This window comes from Protopterus annectens, chromosome 11.part0, assembly GCF_019279795.1.
Source record: "Protopterus annectens isolate FY-2018-M chromosome 11.part0, PAN1.0, whole genome shotgun sequence".
Lineage (NCBI taxonomy): Eukaryota > Metazoa > Chordata > Ceratodontiformes > Protopteridae > Protopterus > Protopterus annectens.
The window spans coordinates 1,221,040,470-1,221,064,786 of record NC_056745.1 but is presented as its reverse complement, the minus strand read 5'-3'; the positions used below and the strand labels follow the sequence as shown (position 1 = coordinate 1,221,064,786).

Below are 24,317 nucleotides of genomic sequence, written 5' to 3'. Positions count from 1 at the left end.
CATTTGCATATAGGCTTTATAAAGTAAAATAAAGACCAGAGTGAAAGGTGAGAAAGACAAACTAATCTTAGAATTTTTTTCTCCACCATTTCCGTCAGAGAAGAGTTTTATGCAGGGTTTAGCGTTGTGATGAAGACACCATATTTTAAATGTAGGAGAACATTTTTAGCAATGGCTTTCCTGGAATCAATGGTTAAGAGGTGGGTGATTCTGTAGGCTATATTCAGTTGCTATAGCTTTGTTTATCTTTTGTATGTTTTTAAGTAAGTTCGCTTCAGGTGCTTGAAAACCATGGTCTTGAAGCCAGGGAGCCTTGATCTCTGCTGGGCTGCTGCTTGTGCTCAAATTTGAATGCAAGTCTGGGCAAGCAGCTGTGAGGAGGGAGCCCTGCTTGTGCTTGAACTCAGATACAAGTTTGGGCAACCAGCTGTGGGGTGGGCGCACTGCTTGTCCTTGAACTCAGATACAAGTTTGGGCAACCAGCTGTGGGGAGGGAGTGCTGCTTGTGCTTAAAGTCAAATATAAGTCCAGGCAAGCAGTTATGGAGTGGGAGCGCAGCTTGTACTCGAACTCAAGTACAGATCTGGGCAAGCAGGTATGGGGAAGGAGCGCTGCTTGTGGTTGAACTCAAATAGGAGTTTGGATAAGTAGGAGTGGGGTTTTAGAGGCAGAGGAATTTAGGGTTAGGGAGCAGGAAGGGAAATTTAGGGAAATTTAGATTTGGGGGAGGTTAGAGTTTTAGGTTTTGAGAACAGAAATGAAGTTTTAAGGTTAGGGTGTGATCATAGAATTTAGGTTTAGGGAAAGGGGATTGTTGTTTTAGGTTTAGGGGGTGATCTGTAAGTTTAAGGTGAGGGAGAGGTAGTGGAGGTTCAGGTTAAGGGACTGAGAAGTTGAGTTGGGAATTGGGTGGGACTTTTACATCTAAGGTTTAGGTCCTGGTAAGACTATGTAGTTGATAGGATCACCTGTTGGGAGGGCTGTGTAGAAACTAGAGATTTTTTTCAAGCAAGTGGCAGCAAGCAAGAGTTTGCAAGCTAGTAGCACCCAAACACCTTTAGTGGACCCTTTTCAAGTGATGTCAATAAGTCTTACTGCCTTTCCTATCAAACAAATTTATGTTCAGTAACCCAGTTTATCTCCATAATTTTTTTCCTCAGTCCCTATGACATCATTATTACATCATTAATGATGAAGATAAAATTGGGTTATAAAAAAGAAATTTGGTTGGAAAGTAAATAAGATCTAATGATGCCACTTGAAAATATGTAAACTGCCAGTAGCACAAAACTAAGACAGTAAGAGGAAGGTAAGCAGATTCAAGATAATTTAAAGGACTGGTAAGGGTATTCTGGTAATAAAGAATAAATAAATTGTAGAGAAGGGAGCTTTTTTCTATTACAACTGTTGACAAAGCAGGACATCAGCTGATAAACAGAATGTTTTATGTGGATATGTCTCACAACAACATATGAGAAAATGGCCAAGCCAAACAAATTCACAAAGAAATCCTGATGTACTAAAAAGCCCACTAAGTAGCAAAATAAACAGCCAGTTAGTAAATGATTGCCTGTGCATTGTTAACCATGTTTAATTGTATTTATTCTAGACTAAAACAGGTCCTAAGTTATGTGATTAAAAGAGGGCAAGTGCTTATTTATTCTATAATCTTAAAAAGATCATCCTAATATACTCAGCAGAAAGAAGTAATAGAGATTGCAAACTTGAAAAACACCTACATAGCCCTTGCATCTAATTCTTCATTTACAATAGAACTCTGAATAATGCAAACACAAATAAACATTTGGTGCTGTGTTGTTTCCTTCCAACAGTAAAAAAAAAGACTTCCTTTGTACTGTCAACATCTGCTGCTGACTGGATTGTGGAGTTTGATTTGGATGTTACCGGACTGCCGCTGAGGCTTGGGTTGCAGTGCTTTAATGCATATAGTTCTGCTGCTGACTGGATTGTGGAGTTTGATTTGGATGTTACCGGACTGCCGCTGAGGCTTGGGTTGCAGTGCTTTAATGCATATAGTTCTGCTGCTGACTGGATTGTGGAGTTTGATTTGGATGTTACTGGACTGCCGCTGAGGCTTGGGTTGCAGTGCTTTAATGCATATAGTACAGCACCACGTATGTACCTGAACATGGCTCTTTTTGCTAAACTCCACATGTTGCTCAAACAAGTTTCTCTTACCTCTTGAGAACTTTTTCAATCACAATAGAAGATGCACTTGGAGGAGCCACTCGGCATCTTAAAATGATCAGGTCACCTGACTGGATCCTCCATTTTTGTTTCCCATCATTATCTGTGACACTAACCACAAAAATAAATAAATACATAAATAACAAGGGATGCTCTCAACTGTATATCATTCTGGCAATATTTTCCAATTTTAACAAGAACAGTTAATATGTCCAGAATGCTATTTTGGTGCCAGGATATATAGCAGGTTATCAGAAGCGGAGGAGGTGTGTAGTCTTGCACTAAGGCCTAAATCTGGCACTGAGCACATCCTCTTATAACTCTCTCCTCACATCCACCAAGGTAGGTGGAGAAACTGATTGATTTTGTGGAGCTTTGTTGGAGGGAGTAGCTAAATTAAGACAGGGATTAGGAGCCACTAGACATTAAAAAGCCATGGTAGTTTTAGATGCTGTGTGATACATTTTAGAACTTTTCCCAACCCTTTTTTCATGCAACATAGTTCATTATCAGTGGACTTCTGATGAATATTTCAGTGTTGTGGGCATAATTTGTATTATTTATGCCTCAGTATTCAGGGTATGCTTTGTAAGTATTCAGTTAAACATAATCTTAACTCACAGGTACAAGCAGAAATGCATTAGCAGAATCATTTCTATCATCCGAGTTGCTACACGAGTCTATTGATTTTATTAATATGTCCAGACATGTATACTCTGAGCTTGAGAAAACCTATAGTAGAAGTTCATGTTTCTTTGCATCTGAAGCTTATTCCATACATTTTTGCAACATATTTAGAACTTTAGAATGGATGAGCCTTCACAAATCAGCTTTCTTTCAGTCATTTTATGCTAGTCTCCTATTACATACATAGTAAACAGTGTTCTAATCTAGTTTATCTAATCTTGTTTCAGCCTGCTATGGAATTTAGAGATCATCTAGTTAAAGCCTTCTAAAACTTCAGCAAAGGTTAGCTGTGCTAGTCCATCTTACATTTTAACAAAGATTGCAGACAGACCTCTCAAGGACCACATGCCTGATTTGTAAAGCAGGCATCCAGCTGACCTTAGGAAAGTCATTACTGTGCTGAATTCAAAAAATCTCTAATGACATTTGATCTGAAAGAGGTCGGTGTATGTTTAAGTGCTGAAAAGTGTAGAAGTTGCTAACACAAACAGCAGATAGTAATAGTACTACTGGAAATATATCTGACTTGTTAGAATTCACATGTTGAAATATGCTGTAAAACTCAAAAAGACACAAAGAAACTATGTTATGCTGTGTTAGGTCATTGAAACCCAAACCTATATATAACAACACTAATTCAAGCCATGGCCTCATGTGCCTAACCATAACTCCTATCTACTTTGAAGGAATCAGATAAGTGACAACTATAACCTTTTTACTCAAACAATAACCTAAACCCACTACTAATAAGTTCCAAGAAAGCAGTAGGAATTCATTCCTATAAATGTTAGAAATACTTGACCATCTCAATCTAGCTGGTGTCATTTAAGGTACCTTTAAATAGCAAGCTATATGCTACATGAACAGCGCTCCCTTTTCCTTCTCTCAAGTTATTTCTTTTTCAAACCTTGATGATTTTGTCATTTCCTTATGAATTTCCAGTAATCACTTTTTTCCTTCCTTTTTTTTCTCTCTCCTCTTGCTCAAGTCGTTTCCCTTTATACTCCTTCTGTCTTCCAACTATTTCATTCACTCTTAGTTTTCTTGTTATTTTGGATCCCGGCCTTTCCTTTGTACCCCTTACATCTGCTTCGTTGCTTCCATTTCTGTTGTATTGTATGCTGTTTCCTAATCGCAGCCAATGTTATATCCAGATGCTCCCTCAGTTGTTTGCTTCCCTTTGTGTCCATTTACCATTTGCTTTTATGATGCATTCCTTTATTACAAAATATCTGCTTGCAGTGTGCAGTCACTTAATGACCCTACACCTCAGTATTTTGTAAATCGTCACCTTTAATCTCACTGTTTTTCCTATTAATAAATGTTAAATGTGCTTGATAGAACTCAGTATTTCTTTTTACACAAGCACTTTAAACTGGTGGTGCTGCGGTAGCGTTGTCGCCTCACAGTAAGACGTTGTCTAGTTCGATTCTCAGCTAGAGCATCTTCTGTGTGGAGACATGCGTGAATGGGTGTACCTTCGTTGAAGGTTGTGGGTCAGGCCTGGCAAGCCGGTACGTAAAAATCAACTGCTAATCATTAGCGGACCGGAGTTCCGCTGTGGCGACCCCTAACCGGGAAATGCCGAAAGACACACACAAACAAAACTTTAAACTGCTTTCCATTCTATATATGCATGAATCGTTGCCAAAACTACTGCTTTCTCATGCTACATTCGAATGCATGGAAGTTTGAACTTCAGACTATAGCATGCATCATATTTCAGAATCAGAAAGCAATACTTTCAGCGATGATTTGTGACACATAAAGTTACACAGTGGCAATGAAAAAAGGAAAATAAATATTTTCAATATATTCACCATGGCAGCCTAGGGTATAACATTATCGGTGTTTGTGAACCACTAGACTCTAAGAAAAGAGTAAATGAGTTAACATACTCTGCCCAAGCTTGATGTGATACTGATTTTGCATTTTTGATTTATAGATTTCTTTCTTTTAGTTTTTTGACTCCATTTCTGTTTGTTCTGGGCAATTCTTTCTTATGTGGGTTGAAATGTCTTCAGAGATGTTTTTATATTATTTTATTTTGTTTTATTCTTCAGATGTTTATCATATTGCAATAGCCTTAACCATATAGCCTGCTAAGGATATAAAAGCCAACTAGCTTCCAAAACTTCACGACACCTTCCATGTGCCCAAACCATTAGTCTGCTAGAGCTGAACTGACTAAAAGACAGGTTTGGGTGCCAAGCCCTTCCTTCAGAGATTTCCCTTCTTTTAAAGGAATTCTTCTCTGTGGACTTTCAAGGATCAACAGTCTACTTGTGCTGTTCCTTTGCTGGGGAGATAAATTTCCTTTGCAGAAAAACCTTCCGCATTAAGCAATTGTTTTATTGTACTTTCCTGTTTAGGAAAGTTATTTTTAAGCTAGGAGTTTTGTGTTTAAATGGACTGCCATGAGACTTGATTGTACTTTTAAGCAGGAGTTCATTTTTTTTTCTGTCAGTTTAAAAGTTGTTTATTGTAACTGAAAACTTTTTGTTTCTGTGAAGAAATTGTGTCAGTTTTACTTTTTGGGCCTGACAGTGTGTTTTAAAATGCTTTTTACTGTGTTTTTGTGTGAAAAAAGCAACTTTTAAAGATTTACATTTTACCAGCTTTTACTGCTTGCTTTACCTGGAGAAGAAGCACCATTTTTGGCTTTACCATGGAACAGACTAGCGGTCCCACGGTCAGTCCTTCTTCTAGTAACAAAAAGAAACAAATAAGCAAACAGCCTTTGGCAGAAAAGCAGGCTAGCAGTTTCCCTCAGCCACAGGTGGGTGACTTTGCTGTAACCATAGCTTGTTCCTCAGACCTCTCATCTTTTACCATGCATCCCTCTAGTGTAGCACCTACAGCCTCTATGTACTGAGGGCTAGCCACATCCTCCATGGCTGTTGGGGTCCCCTCTGTGAGCAAGGGAGAGCCACTCTTATTGGTCCTGGGAGAGGGAACAGGGAAGGCTTCACTGTTTAGTCAGAAAGTTGTGCCCATTCCTGCGGAAGCTACTCTTGCCATTAATAACACTGTTGGCCCCATTTTCCTGTCAAAGTGAAAGATAAAAGTAAACATGTATCTACTCCTCCTCAAATTTCCATAGACAGGAGTAGTTTACTGGTCTGGTTCAGGGTTTAATTCAGGATGTTGATCCTTCTTATAAGGTGGTTAGTTCACCTATTCCCCTATTTCTGTCAGCTCTGGAAGATGTGTATGATCTGTTACAGGAGGAATTTCCAGAACGTTCACCCATTCCCCCAGTTCTGCCTACTTTGGAGGATGCGTGTGCCACTGTCTGCAATTTTCCAGATAGTATGTGTGTTGCCCGTAAAAAGCAGATGGAATATATAAAATTGTTTAATTTATTTATTTTACATTTGTTAACCGGATAGAGTCTGGCTGGGTAAGTAGCCCATTTTCAGTGGGACCCGGGGAGATAATCTCCATGACAGTAGTACAAAAAGATTACAAAGATTTTTAAAGGATTTACAAACAATATACAAAAAGTTTGACAGTTGCCAACAATCACAATTTACAAAAAGAAGAATGTAAAACAAAAATTACATTTCTTAAGCCTTACTACAGACAGTAATATGAAACTCATTAGCTATATAACTAAAAACTATTGTGGTATTTTTATGTGGTAGAAGTAAGACAAGAAGATAGCAGAATAGAAAACATTTGATCAAAGGCATGAGAAACTATCCAGGAGTATTACAGGAGCATAACCATTGTTGAGTAAGGTATTCCTTTTGGAGTTTTTTGCAGCTATTATGATCTCTGTTTTTTAAGATATTCTGGGGTAATAGGTTCTGCAGTTTGGCTACTTTGAAAGAGAAGAGTCACTGAAGTAATTATGGGACTTTGTAACCTTGAGTATAAGTTTATTGGATGATCTAAGGGTCCTGGGGTTGGTATTTAGTTGCACCAGGTTGGAGACTGCAGGGCAGCTTTCAGGTTTGTGGATAATAGAGTGAGCAGTGGTGAGCTGATCTTTTAAGCTAACCTTTTAAGTTTTATTTACTCTTTCCAAACCTAAGTGATAGCTTTTAGTTAATCCTACTACTGCTAAGTGTTTGGTTAATTCCAGTTCTACTCTTTCTTGCAAGGAAAGTAAGATTATTGATAAGTAGGGAAAAAGTGTATGCATCTGCGACTTTGATTTTCAAAATTCTGAATCATCAGGTTCATATGTTAAAGTTTCGTTTGACTAACTGTGAAAGTATGAGGAATATTCTATATACATTTTATTTTTGTGAGGAAAAAATCTGCTTTAAATTATTTAATTTTTTCCACTGTACAAATCACAACTCATTGTCTAGTGTGTGTGTGTGTGTGTGTGTGTGTGTGTGTGTGTGTGTGTGTGTGTGTGTGTGTGTGTGTGTGAGTATATATGTATGACTCACTTGATACTTCCAAGGATATGGCCACTGATACAGTTTTGAGGGGGTTTGCTGGCTGCATTCACAGAACATCTCAGATGATGATATAAAATAAATTCTTATTTGGATAAATTTAGTTTTTGGTTCCTCTGCTGCCGTTATTAAAAAGTGTGATGAAAGGGGTACGTTGATACAGGGAATCTCTATGATTTTATAGCCCTCCTTTTCCAACCTTAGCTTTAATTGATCCTACTGCTTCTAAACATGTAATTAATTCCAACCCTACACTTTCTGACAAGGATGGGGAAATTATTGATAAGTGTGGGGAAAAATCTGTGTGGTTATACAGCTTTGAATTTCAGAATTTTGAATTGTTAGGCTCATATGTTAAAGTTTATTCTAATTGTGAAATTATGAGACATGTTTTGCCTACAGCTTCCTCTTGCAAGGAAACATCTGCTTTAAATGGTTTAGTTTCTTTCATCTTTCAGGTCACAACTCATTGTTTAAAGTGTATATTTGACTCTGCTGATACTTTTTCAAGGGTGAATGGCCACTGGTACTGTTTTGAGGGTGTTTCCTGGTTGTGTTCTGAGAATCTCCCAGATGATGTGAAAAATGAGATTTTAAATTCTCCTTTGAATAAAGACTTATTGGGCCCTCTGCTACAGAGGTTATCAAAAAGTGTGCTTGGGGTGAGATGATACAGGGAATCTCTAAAATTTATCAGCCCTCCTTTTCCAAAATTTCCAAGGGATTCTCTATCCCCTCATCCCATTTTGGCAAAAAAAAAGAAAATACAGTCTGAACAAAATGTGGGTAAACAGAAGTTTAAGAAGAAATGGCAAGGGGGTTCCATAAAGAATTCAGGAACCCCCACTGCAAAAGCAAGAACTGTCCAACATAATGACTATTTAAAGGACCTTGCCCCCCTCCCCTCCTGCCTCACCCTTTTTCCTTCAAGAAAGTCTGAATCTCCACTCTTCTTTTTGGCAACAGATAGATTCAGATAAGTGGGTTATGAAGATCATTCATCAAGGTTACAGATGGCAGTGGGAGGAAATGACTTCTTTTCAGGGGTAATTCCTCATTTACCAGACCAGACTATTTTATTTTCCCCTGCCCTTCTACACATGCTGTCCTGGGCAGTGACAGAACCAGTCCCCCCCCACTTCCTCTGCTTCTATGTCCCGTTATCAAAATTTTACTACATCAAATCAATAAAGTCGAACTTTATTGATCGAAGTAGTAAAATATCAAATAACATAAAAAAAAATCAATAAAAAAAACTAACTAATATAGGCAGGGGGGCAAGGCCCCTTGAACCCCCCCCACCCCCTACTTAAATATACCAACTCCGAGACCGCACTACATCAAGGTAAACAGAAATCTCCCCCTTACAGAGATTTCCATTTACCTGCGTGATGTTCTGAACTGTCGACATTGTTGTGCCGACAATATCGTATTCGATATTGTCAGCTTACGACAACATGAACTAGATCCCTTCCTCCTTCGTAGTTATGAAAGTTTTTTATTTAATGATAGTTATAATGCCAAAGAAAGAAAATCCTTGGAGACCAGTTCTAGATGTTTCTTTTCTAAACCTGTTTGTGAAATTGCCCATGTTTAAAATGATGTCACTTCAAAACCTGTTACCTCTTCTTTCTCATTCAAGTTTTCTTGTAATACTAGATTTAAAAGATGCTTACCATCTCATCCATATTCATCCAGACTTTTCTTAAGCTTTTGGGTGTCTGGATCACATTATCAGTTCTCTGCCTTACCCTTTCGACTAGCCACTGTGCCAGCAGTGTACACAAAATGACTAACTCCAGTTATAGCTCATTGCAGGCTACAGAGTATCCATATTTTCAATATTTAGATGACTTTCTTATCTTTGCAGAGTCTTTTTCAACGTGTCCTCTCGCTTGGGTGAGAGATCTCTTGCATAAGCTAGGATTCCAAGACAGGATTGTGTTCCTGAAGTGTCAGCTAGACATGTCAGTTCAAACAGCTTTATTTCCACAACAAAAATACTTTTATGTGTTTATTTATTTAACATTTGTTGACCGGGGACTTAAACTAGGACAGAGCCTATTTTCAGTGGAGTTCTGGGGAGAAACACTCCAGACGCATGCCTTTGGAATAGATCTATATATGCATCTATTTTTAAGGTTTTCCACTCAGACGTTGATTACTATGATGGAATAACTCTGGATTTTGGGTCTCATGACATCTATGATTCTTATGATACTCAGGGCGAGTCTACATGAGAAAAATATAATGGTATCTGAAGTCTGTTTGGTCCCAACACCAACATCCTTTTGTCTCTTCAAATCCCATTGCTGAGGTTTGTCAGAAGAGAACTCAGTCAGTGGAGACAACAAATATCAGTAAATCCACGTTTCTTCTTCTTCCTCCCTACTTCAAAGCAGTCAGTCCCTACAGACACCTCAGACTTTGCTTGAGAAGCAGTATCAGGAGAGATAAAATTGAAAGGTCTGTGGGACACCAAGGACAGATGCAAGCACAAACATATAAAATAAATGCTTGTCCTGATCAAGACACTCAAATCTCTGAAAATTATTTGGTCCCTTGGATTTCTTCATGTTGTTACAGACAGGCATGTGGTACACGAACAAGCAAGGGGGGGATCAGGTCACACCCCATTTGCAGGCTAGCCATGTTAGCTTGGGATACACAGTACAATCCCACTCTACAGGCATCCTACATTCCATCAGAGCAAAACTGTGTGGCAAACAGAGCAGGGCAAGTGCAGACCCTCATGAATAGAAACTAGATCAGTAGGTCTTCCATGATTTGATCATCTGTGGCGAGCTTCTCAGGTATACTTATTTGCCTCCTCTCTGAACAATCAGGTGGCAAGAGTCTGCTCCAGGATTACATGCAAGAAGGCCTGGAAAACAAATACCTTTTCCTTTCCTTGGACAAGAATGTTATTGTATACTTTTCCATCCTTTCCACTGATATCCAGTGTAATTCTGAAGATTCAAAAGGAATCCCCTAAGATCATTGTGTGGTTCCCTTCTGGCATAGGCAACAGTGGTTCTCCCTTCTTTTAAAAATGGCCAGGCACAATTACTGCAAGCTTCTTCACAGAATGGATTGACTCACATAAGGTCAGGGGTGTTTGATACACCCCAACCCCAATCAACTTCATCTGATTGCCTGGATAATAGGCTCTTAATTCCATTTAGGCACATGTTTACTGAGGACATGCAGCAGGAACTAATGGGGGCAAGAAAACCTTCTAATAAAAAATAATATATATTAGCAAATGGAAAAAGTTTTCTAGTTGGTGTCAACAACATAACCAACACCCATTAAGGTCTTGTGTTTCTCTAGTTTTACAATATTTGTGTGAGTTACTATCCTATGGCCTTTCTTACTCCTCCATCAAGGTTCATTTATTGACTATTTCAACATGTCTGCCTATGGATCCTCCTGTTTCAGTGCATTCTCATATTAAAATGTTTTTGAAAGGAGTTTTGCATAACATGCCTCCAAGAAAACTGGTGAGCACTCCATGGGATCTTAAATTTGTGTTAGAGAAGCTAACACTTGGTCGATTTCAACCAGCTAATTTGGCTGACTTGAGGTTCTGAGCCGCAAGCTCTTATGGTGAGTCAATCTTATCTCATTCTTCACAGAGACAGGGTTTCTTTGAGAACTAATCCTTCTTGTATGCCTAAAGTAGCGTCCAAGTTTACTCTAAGCCAATTTTAATTTAAGCCAAACTATCCATCTTCCTGTTTTCTTTCTTGAACTTCAAATGAGAGGGAAAGGATACAGCATACATTGGCTGTCCACAGACAGCTGAGATACTGTATTATTTATTTATTTATTGACATTTGTTAATCGGGTTTATCCAACTGGGCTTGTGACACATTTTCAGTGGAAACCTGAGGAGAAAAGCTCCAAGAAAAAATACAGTTTACAGAAAACAATTGCAACAGTTTTACATACAGTAAGTATATTACATAAGGATATATTGCAGAAAATTCTTAATACAAGGAAAATACACTTAGTATAATTAAACAGAGTAGCTAAGTATAAACATATTTACAACAAGTTTTAAATTCAACAGTTGTGGTTAGAGAACTTGGACTAGTAAGCATTCCCTGTGGGGGAAATACTTATGTGTATATGGGGGAGAAACAGATGAGGGAGGGGAAGTTAAGTTGGGGCTTGACAAGGGCAGGTTTTGGAGTTGAGTAGATGAAGTTTGAGTTTCTCTTTGAAGCGGGATGGGTGTAAGGTTCATAGGTTCATAGGTTCATACTAGGCTATCTGCCCGAGGGCATTTACAAGCCTAGCCCATCGTTTTGTGGCTTACGCCACCCCTTTAGTATGGGGAACTATACCCATTATTTTGCTGTGCCTCTGTCGAGCAGTGACACTGAGGTAATCCCTGGGGTATATCTGCGATCTCCCATCCATTGGTCAAGATTTCTCTTGAACAAGGCCAGCGAGGTGCTCTGCCTCACATGTACCGGGATTTTGTTCCACAGCATAGGGAGTCTTTGGGTGATGAATCTATCCCTCCAGCACGTCCTATTAATAGCCGTGTCGAGGTTTAAGTCTCCGCCCTTGTGGCTCTGATGGATCTAGATTTTTGAGGTGAAGCATATTCATCAAATCTGGGTTTGACATGGCCTTGTATGTTAGGCAAAGGTCACCTCTGAGCAAGTGGTGCGACTGAATAGAGCTGGAGTTCTTTCAGTCGGGCAGCATAGGACAGATTTTGAGACCCTTTATCCTTTTGGTGAGGAACTTTTGTGGCCTCTCCAGCTGCTGCAAGTGTCGGGTCAGATACATCCCGAATGGGGCATTGTACTCAATCATTGGTCTGATGAGTGATGAGTAAAGGGAGACTATGACCTCCCTTGATCTAGATGAGAATCCCTTCATGATAAGGTGGGCAATGTAGAAGGTCTTCCTAACTGCTTTAGCTACATGGGTGTCGAATGACAGACTACTATCAACCTGGGTCCCCAGGTCCCTGATAACTTCTTCTGTGCTCAGTGGATTGCCACCTATTTGGTAGCTAGGGGTAACCTTGTTTTTCCCAAAGGGTATGACTATGCATTTTTTGGCATTTAACTTCAGGCCGTGGCTCTGGCACCAGTTATCCGTTTCTGTGAGACCCTTCTGAAGGATATCTGTGTCAGATGTGTTTTCTACTATGGCGCCCAGTTTGCAGTCATCTGCAAACTTTGTCAGCCATAACCCTCCTGTGTTTGCTTGTACTTCGGAAAAGTAGATGCCAAACAAGAGTGGGCCCAGGACTGAGCCTTATGGGTACAACATATGTCTCTAGGAAGTTTGTTCCATGCTTGGGCCACAGAGTACTTATATAGAAGTTTGCCCACTGATTTTTTTGGGATAGTATATGTGTAGTAGTTGCTGATTTGATGTACGGAGAGTACGAGGTACAGAATAGATAGTAATGAAGGACGAGAGAGCAGGGAAAGCTGAAGGTTTATAGAGAATAGTATGTAACATTTGAAGTTGTGATAACAATAGTAAATTGGGGAATTCAAGCCAGTGGAGAGAGTTTAGGGCTAGGCAGTTATGAGTGTTGTATGGTGAGTTAGTGGTAAATCTAGCTATCTTATAATAAGTCTGGAGTTTGTTTAAGGTTGTAGTTTGAATATTGGTGAGCATAGGGGCTGTGTAAAGAAGGGAGGGGAGGAGAAGAGCTTGAGCAAGGGTGGGTTTGGAATTAGTAGTTAAGAATTTGTTTATTGCGGTATAGTAAACCAAGCTTTTGGTTTGTCTTTTTTATACATTGTAGAATGTGCAAGTTGAATTTGAGTTCATCGTCAGTCATGACCCCTAGGAGTTTGGTGTGGGATTCTGGTTGAATAGTAGTGTTATTTGAGGAAGTAGTGGCAAAGGAGGATTTGTGGTGAGCTATTGATCGAGGGAGAAATAGTTAGAGTTTGGTCTTTTTAGGGTTAAGGATGAGTAGGTTGGTAGATAAACAGTGTTATGTAGATAGGAAGACCTGTTGAGTGAGGACATGGGGTTCAGAGGTGTTATTAGAGGTGGAGATCAGAGCTAAATTGTCTACATATTGGATGAGGGAAGATTTTTTTGCAAGCTGTATGAAGATCATTGGTGAAGACATTAAATAGGAGAAGCCCTAGAATGATGCCTTGTGGGACCCCTATTGGGACAGGTAAGAAAGGAGAGGAAGAAGAGAGCCATTTGACTGACTGTTGCCTACAGCATAAGTAACTGGTGAGCCAGGCAAGGGTGGAGGAACACATATTGAGATTTGCAAGTTTGGATAGTAGGAGAGGATGAGAGACTGTATCATAAGCTTTAGATAAATCAAGGAAGAGACAATATATCAGTTTGTTATTATCAAGGGCTTCAGCAATGGTATGTGTGAAGAATGAGATGGCAGTAGTTGTGCTGTGGTTTGGGAGGAACCTGTGCTGGGTGGGAGTGAGAAGGTTGTGTTCAAGGAGGTGGTTGAGTAGTTGTGAATGGATGCATTTTTCAAGAATCTTAGAGAGGGGGGATAGGATAGCTATGGGTCTATAGTTAGATGGGTCAGTTGAGTTTCCACCTTTATGCAGTGTAATAGTGTAAAAGGATTTCCATAATGAAGGGACCATAGATTCTTGTATAGATCTGTTAATTAGTATAGATACTGGGTAGGCAATGGAATCTGCAGCAAGTTTAAGGAAGGAAGGAGGTAGGTTATCAGTGGAGGGAGAGGGGGGGGGTTGAGCTTTTGGAGAAGTGATTGAATATAGAAATGGAAACAGGGTGTAAGAAAAAAGGGGGTTTGTTGGATGGGTTGGGAGGGGTAGGCTGAGGAGTAGTATTACAACTGGGAGGCATGAGTATTTGACTAGTATCAATAAAGTGTTTATTGAGTAGAGTAGCCGTTTCAAGAGGAGATGAGTTAGGGTTAGGGCAGGGGTTTGTGGGGGAGCCAGGAGAAAGGATTTTATTAATGGCTGTCCAGAACTTTTGAGGGTTGGATTTCTTATTAAGTTGAGCAGAGTTATAGAAGGACTTTTTGTTGTTATTGGTATGCTTTTTAATGAGATTTCTCAGATGTCTATAGTATGAAGTAGGGGTAAGTCCTTAGTTTTTATCCAAGCTATCCATGCTTTGTCTCTTTCTAGCATAAGGGACTTTGTTTCTTTGGAAAGCCAGGGAGCATAACTGGATTTTAGTCTGATCTTTCTAGAGGGGGCAAGTGAGTTCAGGGTGTCTAGGAAAATACTATTAAATCTATTAATGGCATCGTTGAGAGGGATTTGCTTGAGGATGAACCAGTCTATGGAAGATGAAATAGAATTAAACTGGGCTAGCTTGAAGTTGGAGAGTTTGCGGCAGTCTCTATAGAGGTGAGATTTGGGAAGTTGGGAGGGGTGTCAAAGAACAGAGATGGGGAGGTGGTCACTAAGTTGGTCAGGGTGTGTTGTAGGGTTGTGGTATAGTTGAGGGGAGTTGGTGAGTATTCAGTCAATTATAGAGCTGAAGATTGGGTTTTTATGGTGACAAGTGGGAGAAGATATAAGCTGGTGGAAACCATGCAGATTAATACTATGTTGGGGAGAGTCAGTTTTGAGTTTGAACCAGTCTAAGCTGACATTACCCAAGATGAGGGTTTCATATGGTATGTTGTGTGAAAACAAGGATAGCATCATCTCTAAGCTGGCTAAGTTGTTCCCAGGAGGGATATAGAAGGAGGCAGCAGCTAGTTTTTTGTGGGGGCTAAGGTGGCAGTTTAGTACTATGAGTTCAGCAGGATGAAAGTCAGGGAGGGGTGTAGGTAATGTAGAGAGGTTGAGTCTGTTTGAGTGGAGGATGGCAACACCACCTCCTTTTTTTGAGAACCTATCTGTGTGGTAGATATTATAGCCTGGTGAGAGTATTTCCTTATTAGAGATATGTGGCTTAAGCCATGTTTCAGATACGGAAAGAATGTGAGGAGTAGTATGGGCTATCCATGCGTGGAATTCAGTAATTTTGTTGGTTCGGCTTTGGATGTTGAGGGAATATATGGCTAAGTGTTTAGTGGAGGTAGAGTTTGGTAAATTAGGCAGGGGGGAGAGAGAGAGATGTTTGGAGAAATGGGGGGGGGGTAGTGGTTAATGGAGATGGGTGGTTTTGAGGAGAGGTAGAGGGCCCAGGGTTGGGGTGGATGTCCCCAGATGTAAGTAAGTTATTAGTGGAATGAGAGAGTATAACAATGGCTAGATGCAGTTTGTGTAATTTAAGTTTAGGTTTATAAGTAGAGGGAGGGATTTGCAATCTACATAGTTTGTGATAACATGAGGTGGGGAGGTTGAAAAGGGCAGGGGAGATATTAAAGAAGGAGGGTGAATAATGATTGTCACTGGTATAAGAGGTAGGAGAGATAAGTAATGGACAAGGTAGGTAGCTGTGATAAGCTGTTAGAGATGAGAGTAGAAGGAGGAGTGAGGTGGTAATTATAAGGTGTTTCATTTTTGTGTGAGGGGGAGGGGAGGGGAGTGGAGGAGTGGTTGTGGAGTGCTTGTGGAAGTAGTTAATGTGAAGAAGTGATGAAATCTGAGGTTTGACAGGAAGTTGTTAGTTATTGGATTTTGGGGAAAGGAAAGTGTGGGGGGGGTTGGTCACCCAGGTCAGAGTAGCGCAAACAAAAACCAATCAGTAAAAGTAGATTGACTGGCTAGGGAGTGAGAATAGAGAGATAGTACAAAAATGTCAGAGAAAAATATGCACTGAGAAGTTGACCAGCAAGACAAAAGGCAACAGGAGACATATTAGCCTCAGTTAGCACAACTATGGGTACAGGTGTTCTTTAAATTAATGCCAGAGCAGAGGAGCAGAAGAAAAACAAATTAGCAGTATGACTTTTGAAGAGAGGCAGGGACAGCGCAAACAGCAATAACGGTAAAATCATGAGCAGTGACTAAATACATGAGAGACCATGAAAGGTCCCAGGGAATAGGAATGGCTGAGAGAGGGAAAAGGACAGTAAAGAATGAGAAGAAGGGATAGATAAATAGGTTAGGGCTGCTGGCGTCTTTTTCTTTCACTTAGTTTCCACTTAACGACTAGCGCATTCAAACTATATTACACTGCTACACTATGAAACTGACAGAACTCAGTGTTTAAGATCTTTGGATCAATTATTCACTTCCTGTAAAGGTAAGAGAAAGAGACAACTTGTGTCAAAACAGACTATTTATAAACAGTTCTCTAAAGCTATTACCTTTTGTTACACTCATCACAACAAAACTATTCCAAGCAAAGTCAAGACCCACTCTTCCAGGGCCTTGGCTTCTTCTATGGCGTTCTGGAAATTGTTGGATTCTACAGCATTCTGGAAGCAGCAACTTGGTCCTCTATGAACACATTTACAAGACATTAAAAGCTTGATTGCTTTTCTAGATCTAGATCAGGCTTTCCTAGAAGTATTCTCCAGGGGCTTATGGACCCTTCCCATTCCACCTCCCAAATGTAAGAAGCTAGGATAGCCTACACATATAGCTATGATCAATATGATGAACATAGTACAGTGGTTTAGATAAAGTTACCATAACAGTAGATGTTTGAATGATCACTGCTGCATTAGCCATTCCCACCCTCCATCCCCTTGCTTTTTTTTTTTGGTGTGTTTTTTATGCCAGGCTGTGGACACTTATTTTTTTCTTATTCCTAGCATTGTCCTCTCAGAGCTCATCCTCCTTCTCTCTGTTGGCATGAAAGCTCTGAAGTGCTTAGAACCCAAATCTGTCTTTTGAGTCAGCTCAGCTCATACTGACTAATGGTTTGGGTGCATGGAAGGTACCCTGAAGCTTTGGAAGCTGGATGGCTGTTATATTCTTGGCAGGATGTAACCCATATAGCTAAGGCTACTGCAGAAGTAATTATTCAAGCATCTACTGTTATGTTATGTTTACTTACACAACTGTACTTTCTTTGGGTTTCTAACTGTAGTTTTGCAATGGATGGATAATTTCTTTCTTATGTGTGTTCAACGTATGTCACAATGGAAATCTTTATATTAACCATTCTGTATAATGTTTAGGTAAGTATTTTTATATTTTTTATTATTTTATTGATGTGATTTGTTTTTAACATAATATAATGTGATTGCTAGTGTTAGGAATGTGTTTTTGTGCTTCATGGTAAGTTTGGTTATCTATAAATGTTTGTTGCAGTTAGGGTTTGTGAATGCTTTATTGCAGAGGGTTTATTTTTAGTTGCCTTTTAAGTATGGTATTTGGGCAACTTGTTTTTGTATTTAGGTTTGGATTTTAGTGTACTTGCTGTGTAGTTATTATGTGTGGAGGAAGGCTTGAAATATAAGGAATGCTGTTCTGTTTACTGCATCCCATTACTGATGAGATTGCCAGGGACGAGGGATTTTTATGATGTGAGTAGATTGGGGATAATTAAGTGCTTGGCAATGGTTATTACAATGCAAGTTGATTTACATGCATGGATTATGCTACATAATCGGCACAAATATGAATAGGAGCAAACTTTGCTGCCATCTCAAGTTGCTTTTCTAACTTTATTGCCTTAAGGCATGATCACTGTGAACATAGATGGGTATGGCTACTTCGTCTTTTTCAAAAGTAACCTTGTTTTTGTTTGTTAGCTACTCTTTCCTCAGTATATAAACTTGAACTAGATGCCTTTTTCTGAGTTTAGAATTAATAACTGAAAGCCACATATATTCCATAAGAAACCATTTTGGGGAGGGGGATTTTAATGTTAGCCTGCTTAGTCCATTTATGCTTGACATCTTCATATTCGTTAGGCTAATACAAGTTGTTCTGAAACTCACCAGTCTAAATCTTCACTCATGTAGCCACTCCTTTGCGGATTAGGTTATAATTTGCAATCTTGCAAGAAAATATGATATCACTCTTCTTCCATCTCTTAGCGGCCAGAATTCAATTATTTATTTATTTTCTTACTGGGCATAGAAAAAAACTCAGATCTGTAAAGTCCACTTCAGTCTTAAATTCCAGTCCTCAGACCAGATTCACTCCATTTCTGAACTGCTTAATGCTAACTTGATTACTATTTATCAATGTTCCTCAGTAGATAGTGAGATTTACTACTTTCAAATCTGATTCTAAATCATGGTGATGGTATGTAAAAGCACTGGTAATCTGGTGGTTCTTTAAGAATGGAAATCAATTAATTAAACTAGATGGCAGCTAATTAGTGTTTATTGTATAAAAGGATTGTTTTGTTTCATTTCAAGGATTCTGATGAAGTCTCCGTTCGGAGACGAAAGTGCTTAATCCACGATTTTTTATGGTCAATATGTGTTTTGAGTCCAGTGATTTTACTACTCTGTGGAATAATTTTACTGAATAAATTATTTTGGGCGTATACAAGGCAGTACCGTTTTCGATTATTGAAGGCCTCCTTCATTGTTTACTGGTTCGCACTATTATTTGTGATTTGTGGTGGATCGTGGTTACCACCTTCATGGATCAGCCCACTGTCCCAGTTGTTAAACATCAAATAAACTAAATAAGTTATTTTCAGACAATATAAATCCTCTTGCAGGAAGAATGTGCATATTTTATGTGAGTATGTGTTTTTTTCTATGTATTTGTAGGTAAATGGGCAAAATAATGGCAGATGCATTTGGATAACTGATAATAGCATACTATATGTAATAATAAGCACATCTGAGCCATTACATTATCCTGACATGGAAATGTTGGAAGAAATTTGTGGGCCATTGTTTGAGAACATTATACTGAAATCATCAGAAGAGCAGAAAGCTGAAGTGTGAGTGCTCTATATACCGCAGGCATGAGACATCCTTTACTCCTTGAAAATCTGTTTGTATGCCATCTAACCATGAACAATTCATTTAACCAGGCCACACTCCTTTGTAACCTTTGTCTTTCTGTTAAAGAAAATCGTGACAAGTGCCTTAATACAAAAACTATGCTGCTAAGTGTGCTTCTGCATTACATGCCTGTCTATGACATCACATAGAGAGGGTGAACTGTTCCACATGGTGTTGACACAACAATTCTTCTGGCAGTAAAGAGTGGTAATTCCATTTTGTTGAGTATTCTCAGAGTAATAGAGTGGTAAGTTTCTGGAAAATTTCCTAATGATAAATGAACATCAAGAGAAGAAAACACCATGCATTCATCAGTGTCGCATGCATAATTGTATATATAATACAGTGCAATAAAACAACAGTAAATGTATAAAGTATGAACTTTGCAATGCTCATCTGGGAATTTACAGGGTATATGTCCTTCAATAATTGGAGACAGAGAGGGTACCTGGAGGTCAAATTCTGTGGGACACAGCATTATGAATAAATTCTAATCAGTAATCTTGTTGCAGATTAAGAGATAGGTGTTCATTTTAAGAAAGAAATAATTTTATGATGGCTTCCATTTTCTCTAGCGTCGGCGCCATTTTAGTGCGGCAGTATCCCAGGGGTACATCTTTGCAATTGGAGGTTGGTACTTGGACTGCCTACTTGCTCCAGATGTCAGTACATCACTTTATACTGCTGTTGAACGTTATGACCCCTGGGAGGACAGGTGGACATTTGTTTCTTCATTGCCTTTCAGTGACTTCTCCTACAGTGTTTCCATGTCACATGACATCCCTCTGACAGCCTCGTTGGGTGGCATTATTTATGTGATTGGTACTGTACAGAGAACAGCAGAGAAGCTGATCCTCCAGTACAATGTCAACACAGGTAAGAGAGACAATCTGTTTATCTTATGCTCTTGTGAAGCAAACTGTATGATCCCACTATATTTAGTACATAGCATAACAACACATCTAGGAAATGGTCACTTACAGTTTGTAGTGCTTACACTAGTCCTGGGTGCATTACCCACTGTGAGAGCTTCACTAGAAATAAAACCTTACCTCAGGAAGTGTAATAGACTAAAGTGATTAGCTAACTTTGTAGACTCTAGGCTGTACCTAGAAAATCATGACAAGACTATACTTTTCCGTTGTATCTGCATGTCCCTGAATCAAGTCCATCTAATGTAATTTAGACAAATGTATTATTGAATGTTGCAATAATATGTTACAGTTTAACTACAATACATTGTATGTAGGGTTTCGTGTTTTTATAAGGGCTGATATAATGGTTAAAGTGCTTACCTCACAATCATAAGGTACAGGGTCTGATTCACACCTTTGAAGGAGACAACAACTAATTGGCAAGGCTTAATATGGCCCACAAGGGCAGTTACCCTAGTACTTATGTATGAATTAAGATTCTTATTCAGCAGTACTGTGACCTTGGTTATTTTATATACTTCCTTATGAATCAAAAGCTTGTTCTCAAAGTGACCTTGATTTTAATATCAAAAATGTCCCTGCTGCTATAACTTGAACTGAGAGTCAGAAACCAGCTGCAAGGCTTTGTTGATATCTTGTATTTCACCTTCAGTGTTCTTCTATTTTATTTCACATTTAAGCTAGCTGCCTCAAATGAGTAGTTGAGTTTTTAATGGGTCTGTATATGCAGGAAGAGTTTTAGCTGCTGCTGACCAAGTGCTTACTTTGTAACTGGAAGTAGGACTTATTCAGACTGCATAGCTCCATAATCACTTAATATAATGTGTGGTATATAGTCTAATGTATATGCATTTATTGTGATATAAGTCGAGAATTGCTTTGGATTAAGCTCTAGTGAGAACAGGGGAAGAGCTAAGCCGTTTCTGGGCCACTGATTGCTTGTAGAGCCTTGAATTGTGCTGTTTTCCAGTTTGCTTGTTTAAATTTTTGTATTTCTCTGCTATCATAAGTTGTCTGTGTAGCAAGGTGCTGCTCCTCACTTGGCTTTTTAACTATGCACTGTATAGATATAGGCTCTTAGAACCATAACTTTCTCTATATACCTAAATAGCATTCAAGCTAATCTGTTGTAAACTCCTCAAGTGCCCCTTAAGAGTTACACATAGAAGTGTATTTAACCAAAAATCTTATCATTGGTTGTAGCCTTATTTAAATATCATCCTAGATAAACTATTGTATACAATTTAGGTACCATCCCCTTGTAGCCTACTGTAATAATACTGGAAACCATTGAGCTGAATGTTCCTACTGTCTTTGTAGCCAGCACAGTGGAAACAGTCATCCTGGGACAATATAGAAATTGTCTGAGGTTTTCTGACAGCCCTCTAATTCTCAAACAATCTGATACAGTATATGAGATATGTGGTATTACACTGTCACTGGAGGTAAGACTGTCACATTACAGCTACTATAAATACTAAACAGATTGTCAGAAACACGCAATACCTGTCACACATACTGCAGGACAAACCTAGAGATCCACATATGCCAAGGCTCTTAAAAGTAATACAACCAAACCTCAAAAGACTCCTGAACATAATAATTACAGTTAAGTATCCTTAGCAAATACAAAAATACCCTAACAAAACTACACCCACCAAATCACATTTAGCCTCACCCCACAGTTCTCAGTGGCTAAGCCCATAAGGCAGACCACCACACAGATATCTTGGTCATAATGTACCAGTCACCAAGCTGAGCAAAGAGAGGGTCATTGCCAGTTGCTTCTCAGGGGCCGGGATTTACCAAATCATGCATTCACTTAGGCCATTAAACCACAAGGACCGGTATGACTCAGTCATAGTCCATGTGGGCATAAATGACCTCTTGTGTAACTCCCTGGACTATATGAAGACAGACATGATGGAACTCCTGGACTGTGTGTCCCAGGCTGATACGAGTTTAGTACTGAGCAACATTTCACCTTCTCAAAGGATGATGCCACGGTACAAACAAAAGATAATTGATTTTAACAATTGGCTTAGTTTTTGGTGTCATTCAAAGGGGGTGCAATATTTGTCAGCCTTGGAGGATATGTCTGACAGGCCATGCTGCTTTGTCAGCAGTGATCTGCACCTGTCCCCTGTAGGCTTTTGAATATCAACTAAAACTTTATACACCCCCATAGTGCCTTTTTTTGGCATTGTCATCCGGATAAAACATCTGACATAACAAGAGTTACTCAGGATAAACAAAAGGTGTTACTGTTCAATGCCAGGAGTCTAAACAAAAACACTCTACTCCTTGCAAGCACTTCTCACCTCAGAGAATGTAGACATCTGTGTAGTTAATGAGACATAGTTTAAAGCCACAGATAGTATCCTGGCAGTGCAGGGCTGCAATCCATAGGTAAGGACACAAGGTAGTTGTGTCTCAGTTTGTATCAGAAGCAACCCCACCTCAAGGCTGGTCAGGCAATATGATGTGCTTGAGCTTCTCCATGTACAGCTCTCAGTCAGCAAGGTACTATACCATGTCTTTGCAAGCTATAGGTCCTTATGTATGACCTTGGAAACTCATACCACTTACTTAAATGGGATCTATATTACTTCAGCAAAAGACGTGTTCAGTAAATACATCTTCATCGCTCCCCAGCTGCCGAAATTAACTTCAGTGAACCACAGCATTTTTCCCACAGTTCAGAAACACTTGCCCACCAAATGTATGGAACACAAAAAGCACTAAATCAAATCCACCCAAGTGGAGGACTTCACCCCCCACCCCCCAATGTGGGGGTCTCTGCCCCCACAACCTCCAACTATATATACCAATTCCAAGATCACACTACAGTGGGAAAAGGGGCAAAGATGAAAGGATGGCCAAGTGTTTCCAAACCATGGGAAAAATTCTGAGGTTTGCTGAAGTTAATTTTGGCAGCTGGTGAGCAATGGAGACGTATTCGCTCAATACGTCTTTCCCTAAAGTAATATAGACCCCTTAAATGTACTAAAATCACTCTCCATTCAACCCAATACTATACTCATAGGAGACATCAACTACATATCACATACAACCCCAAACTCGCAGGCCCAAAGATTCCTGGACTTTGTCAACACAAAGACCAGCTAGGCCATGCACACACTAGCGGTACAAACATCCTCAACCTAGTCCTCACCAACATGGGTGAATGCTGGACTTCCCCAAATTCCTATACCTATACTGTTCTCCTGTAGACTACTGTTGTGAGGTGATCTATGCATGGCCGACTAAGCATTCTCTGATCCGGTTCTGATGGACCTACTGCACATCTACAAAACAAATAGCATCAGAAATACCCAATCCAGGGATGTAAACCTTGTCTGTAACATAAATAAGACATGTTGGAAGGATACGTATGTGTCTCAGGGATTACTCTTTTTCTGAAACAGTTTTGGAATGGTTTTCCATCCATGTGAAGCAGAGTTCTTACCTGTACTTGTTCAAGCTTAACTTGGACCAGTGGATAGGGAAATAGAAAATTCACCCCTGGTCTGGCACCTATGATTCTATTAGAAAGAGAGTACTTGCAAATGCATCTTCACTCATGCCTAAGTTATGTTTACTCCCCATAAAAACCTATTGTATTAAACCCTGTCCAACACAATTGGGAAGTGTGGTTAGGCTTAAAAAGGCCTTTTAGGGTCATTAGCCTAGCAGTGACCTATGAACCTATGAATAGCTCATGTATTTAAGCTGATATCAGAAAACTGCTTCCTGCTGTAAGTGGAAATCAGACATAGACAACACTGGCAAGGGCTGTGTTAGTACAACCCTTCTTCCCTAGACTAGCATTCATGCTATTTTTATTGACGATTAGAATTTTCTGTTTAGCAGTCAGTTAAGTGGAGCACATGCATCCAACACACACATGAAAGCATTCAGTCCCCTAGTAACTAGAAGTCTATCAGTAAGAAAACAAGAAACTCATGAGGACTACAGGAACTACCTATATGAGTACAGAGTAGCAGATAACACAGTGCAGCTCGGATTGAAGAGTGCTTTGGGGGGAATAACTGATGTAACTGACCTACTTTTGAAATGGCAGCGCATATATATATATGAAAGTGTGTTAGTTACTATTAGTTCCGACTAGTTTTCCTAAAACAGTTTGCAGATGGTTTATAAGTATTTTAATCTTTCTAAATAACTCTACACACCTTTTGCATATTTTCATTTTGTAGTCCAGCTGTAGTCCTTGGTGTC

General features: G+C 39.4%; 1 protein-coding gene across 1 annotated transcript in view; it reads left to right on the top strand.

The window, feature by feature from the left end:
* LOC122814863 (kelch repeat and BTB domain-containing protein 11-like) overlaps positions 1-24,317 on the top strand; it is a 142,634-nt gene that overhangs the window by 69,090 nt on the left and 49,227 nt on the right. Inside the window, exon 3 of the mRNA XM_044087142.1 lies at positions 19,716-20,016. Coding sequence (XP_043943077.1) covers positions 19,716-20,016 — 301 coding nt within the window. The remainder of the gene's footprint in view (positions 1-19,715; positions 20,017-24,317) is intronic.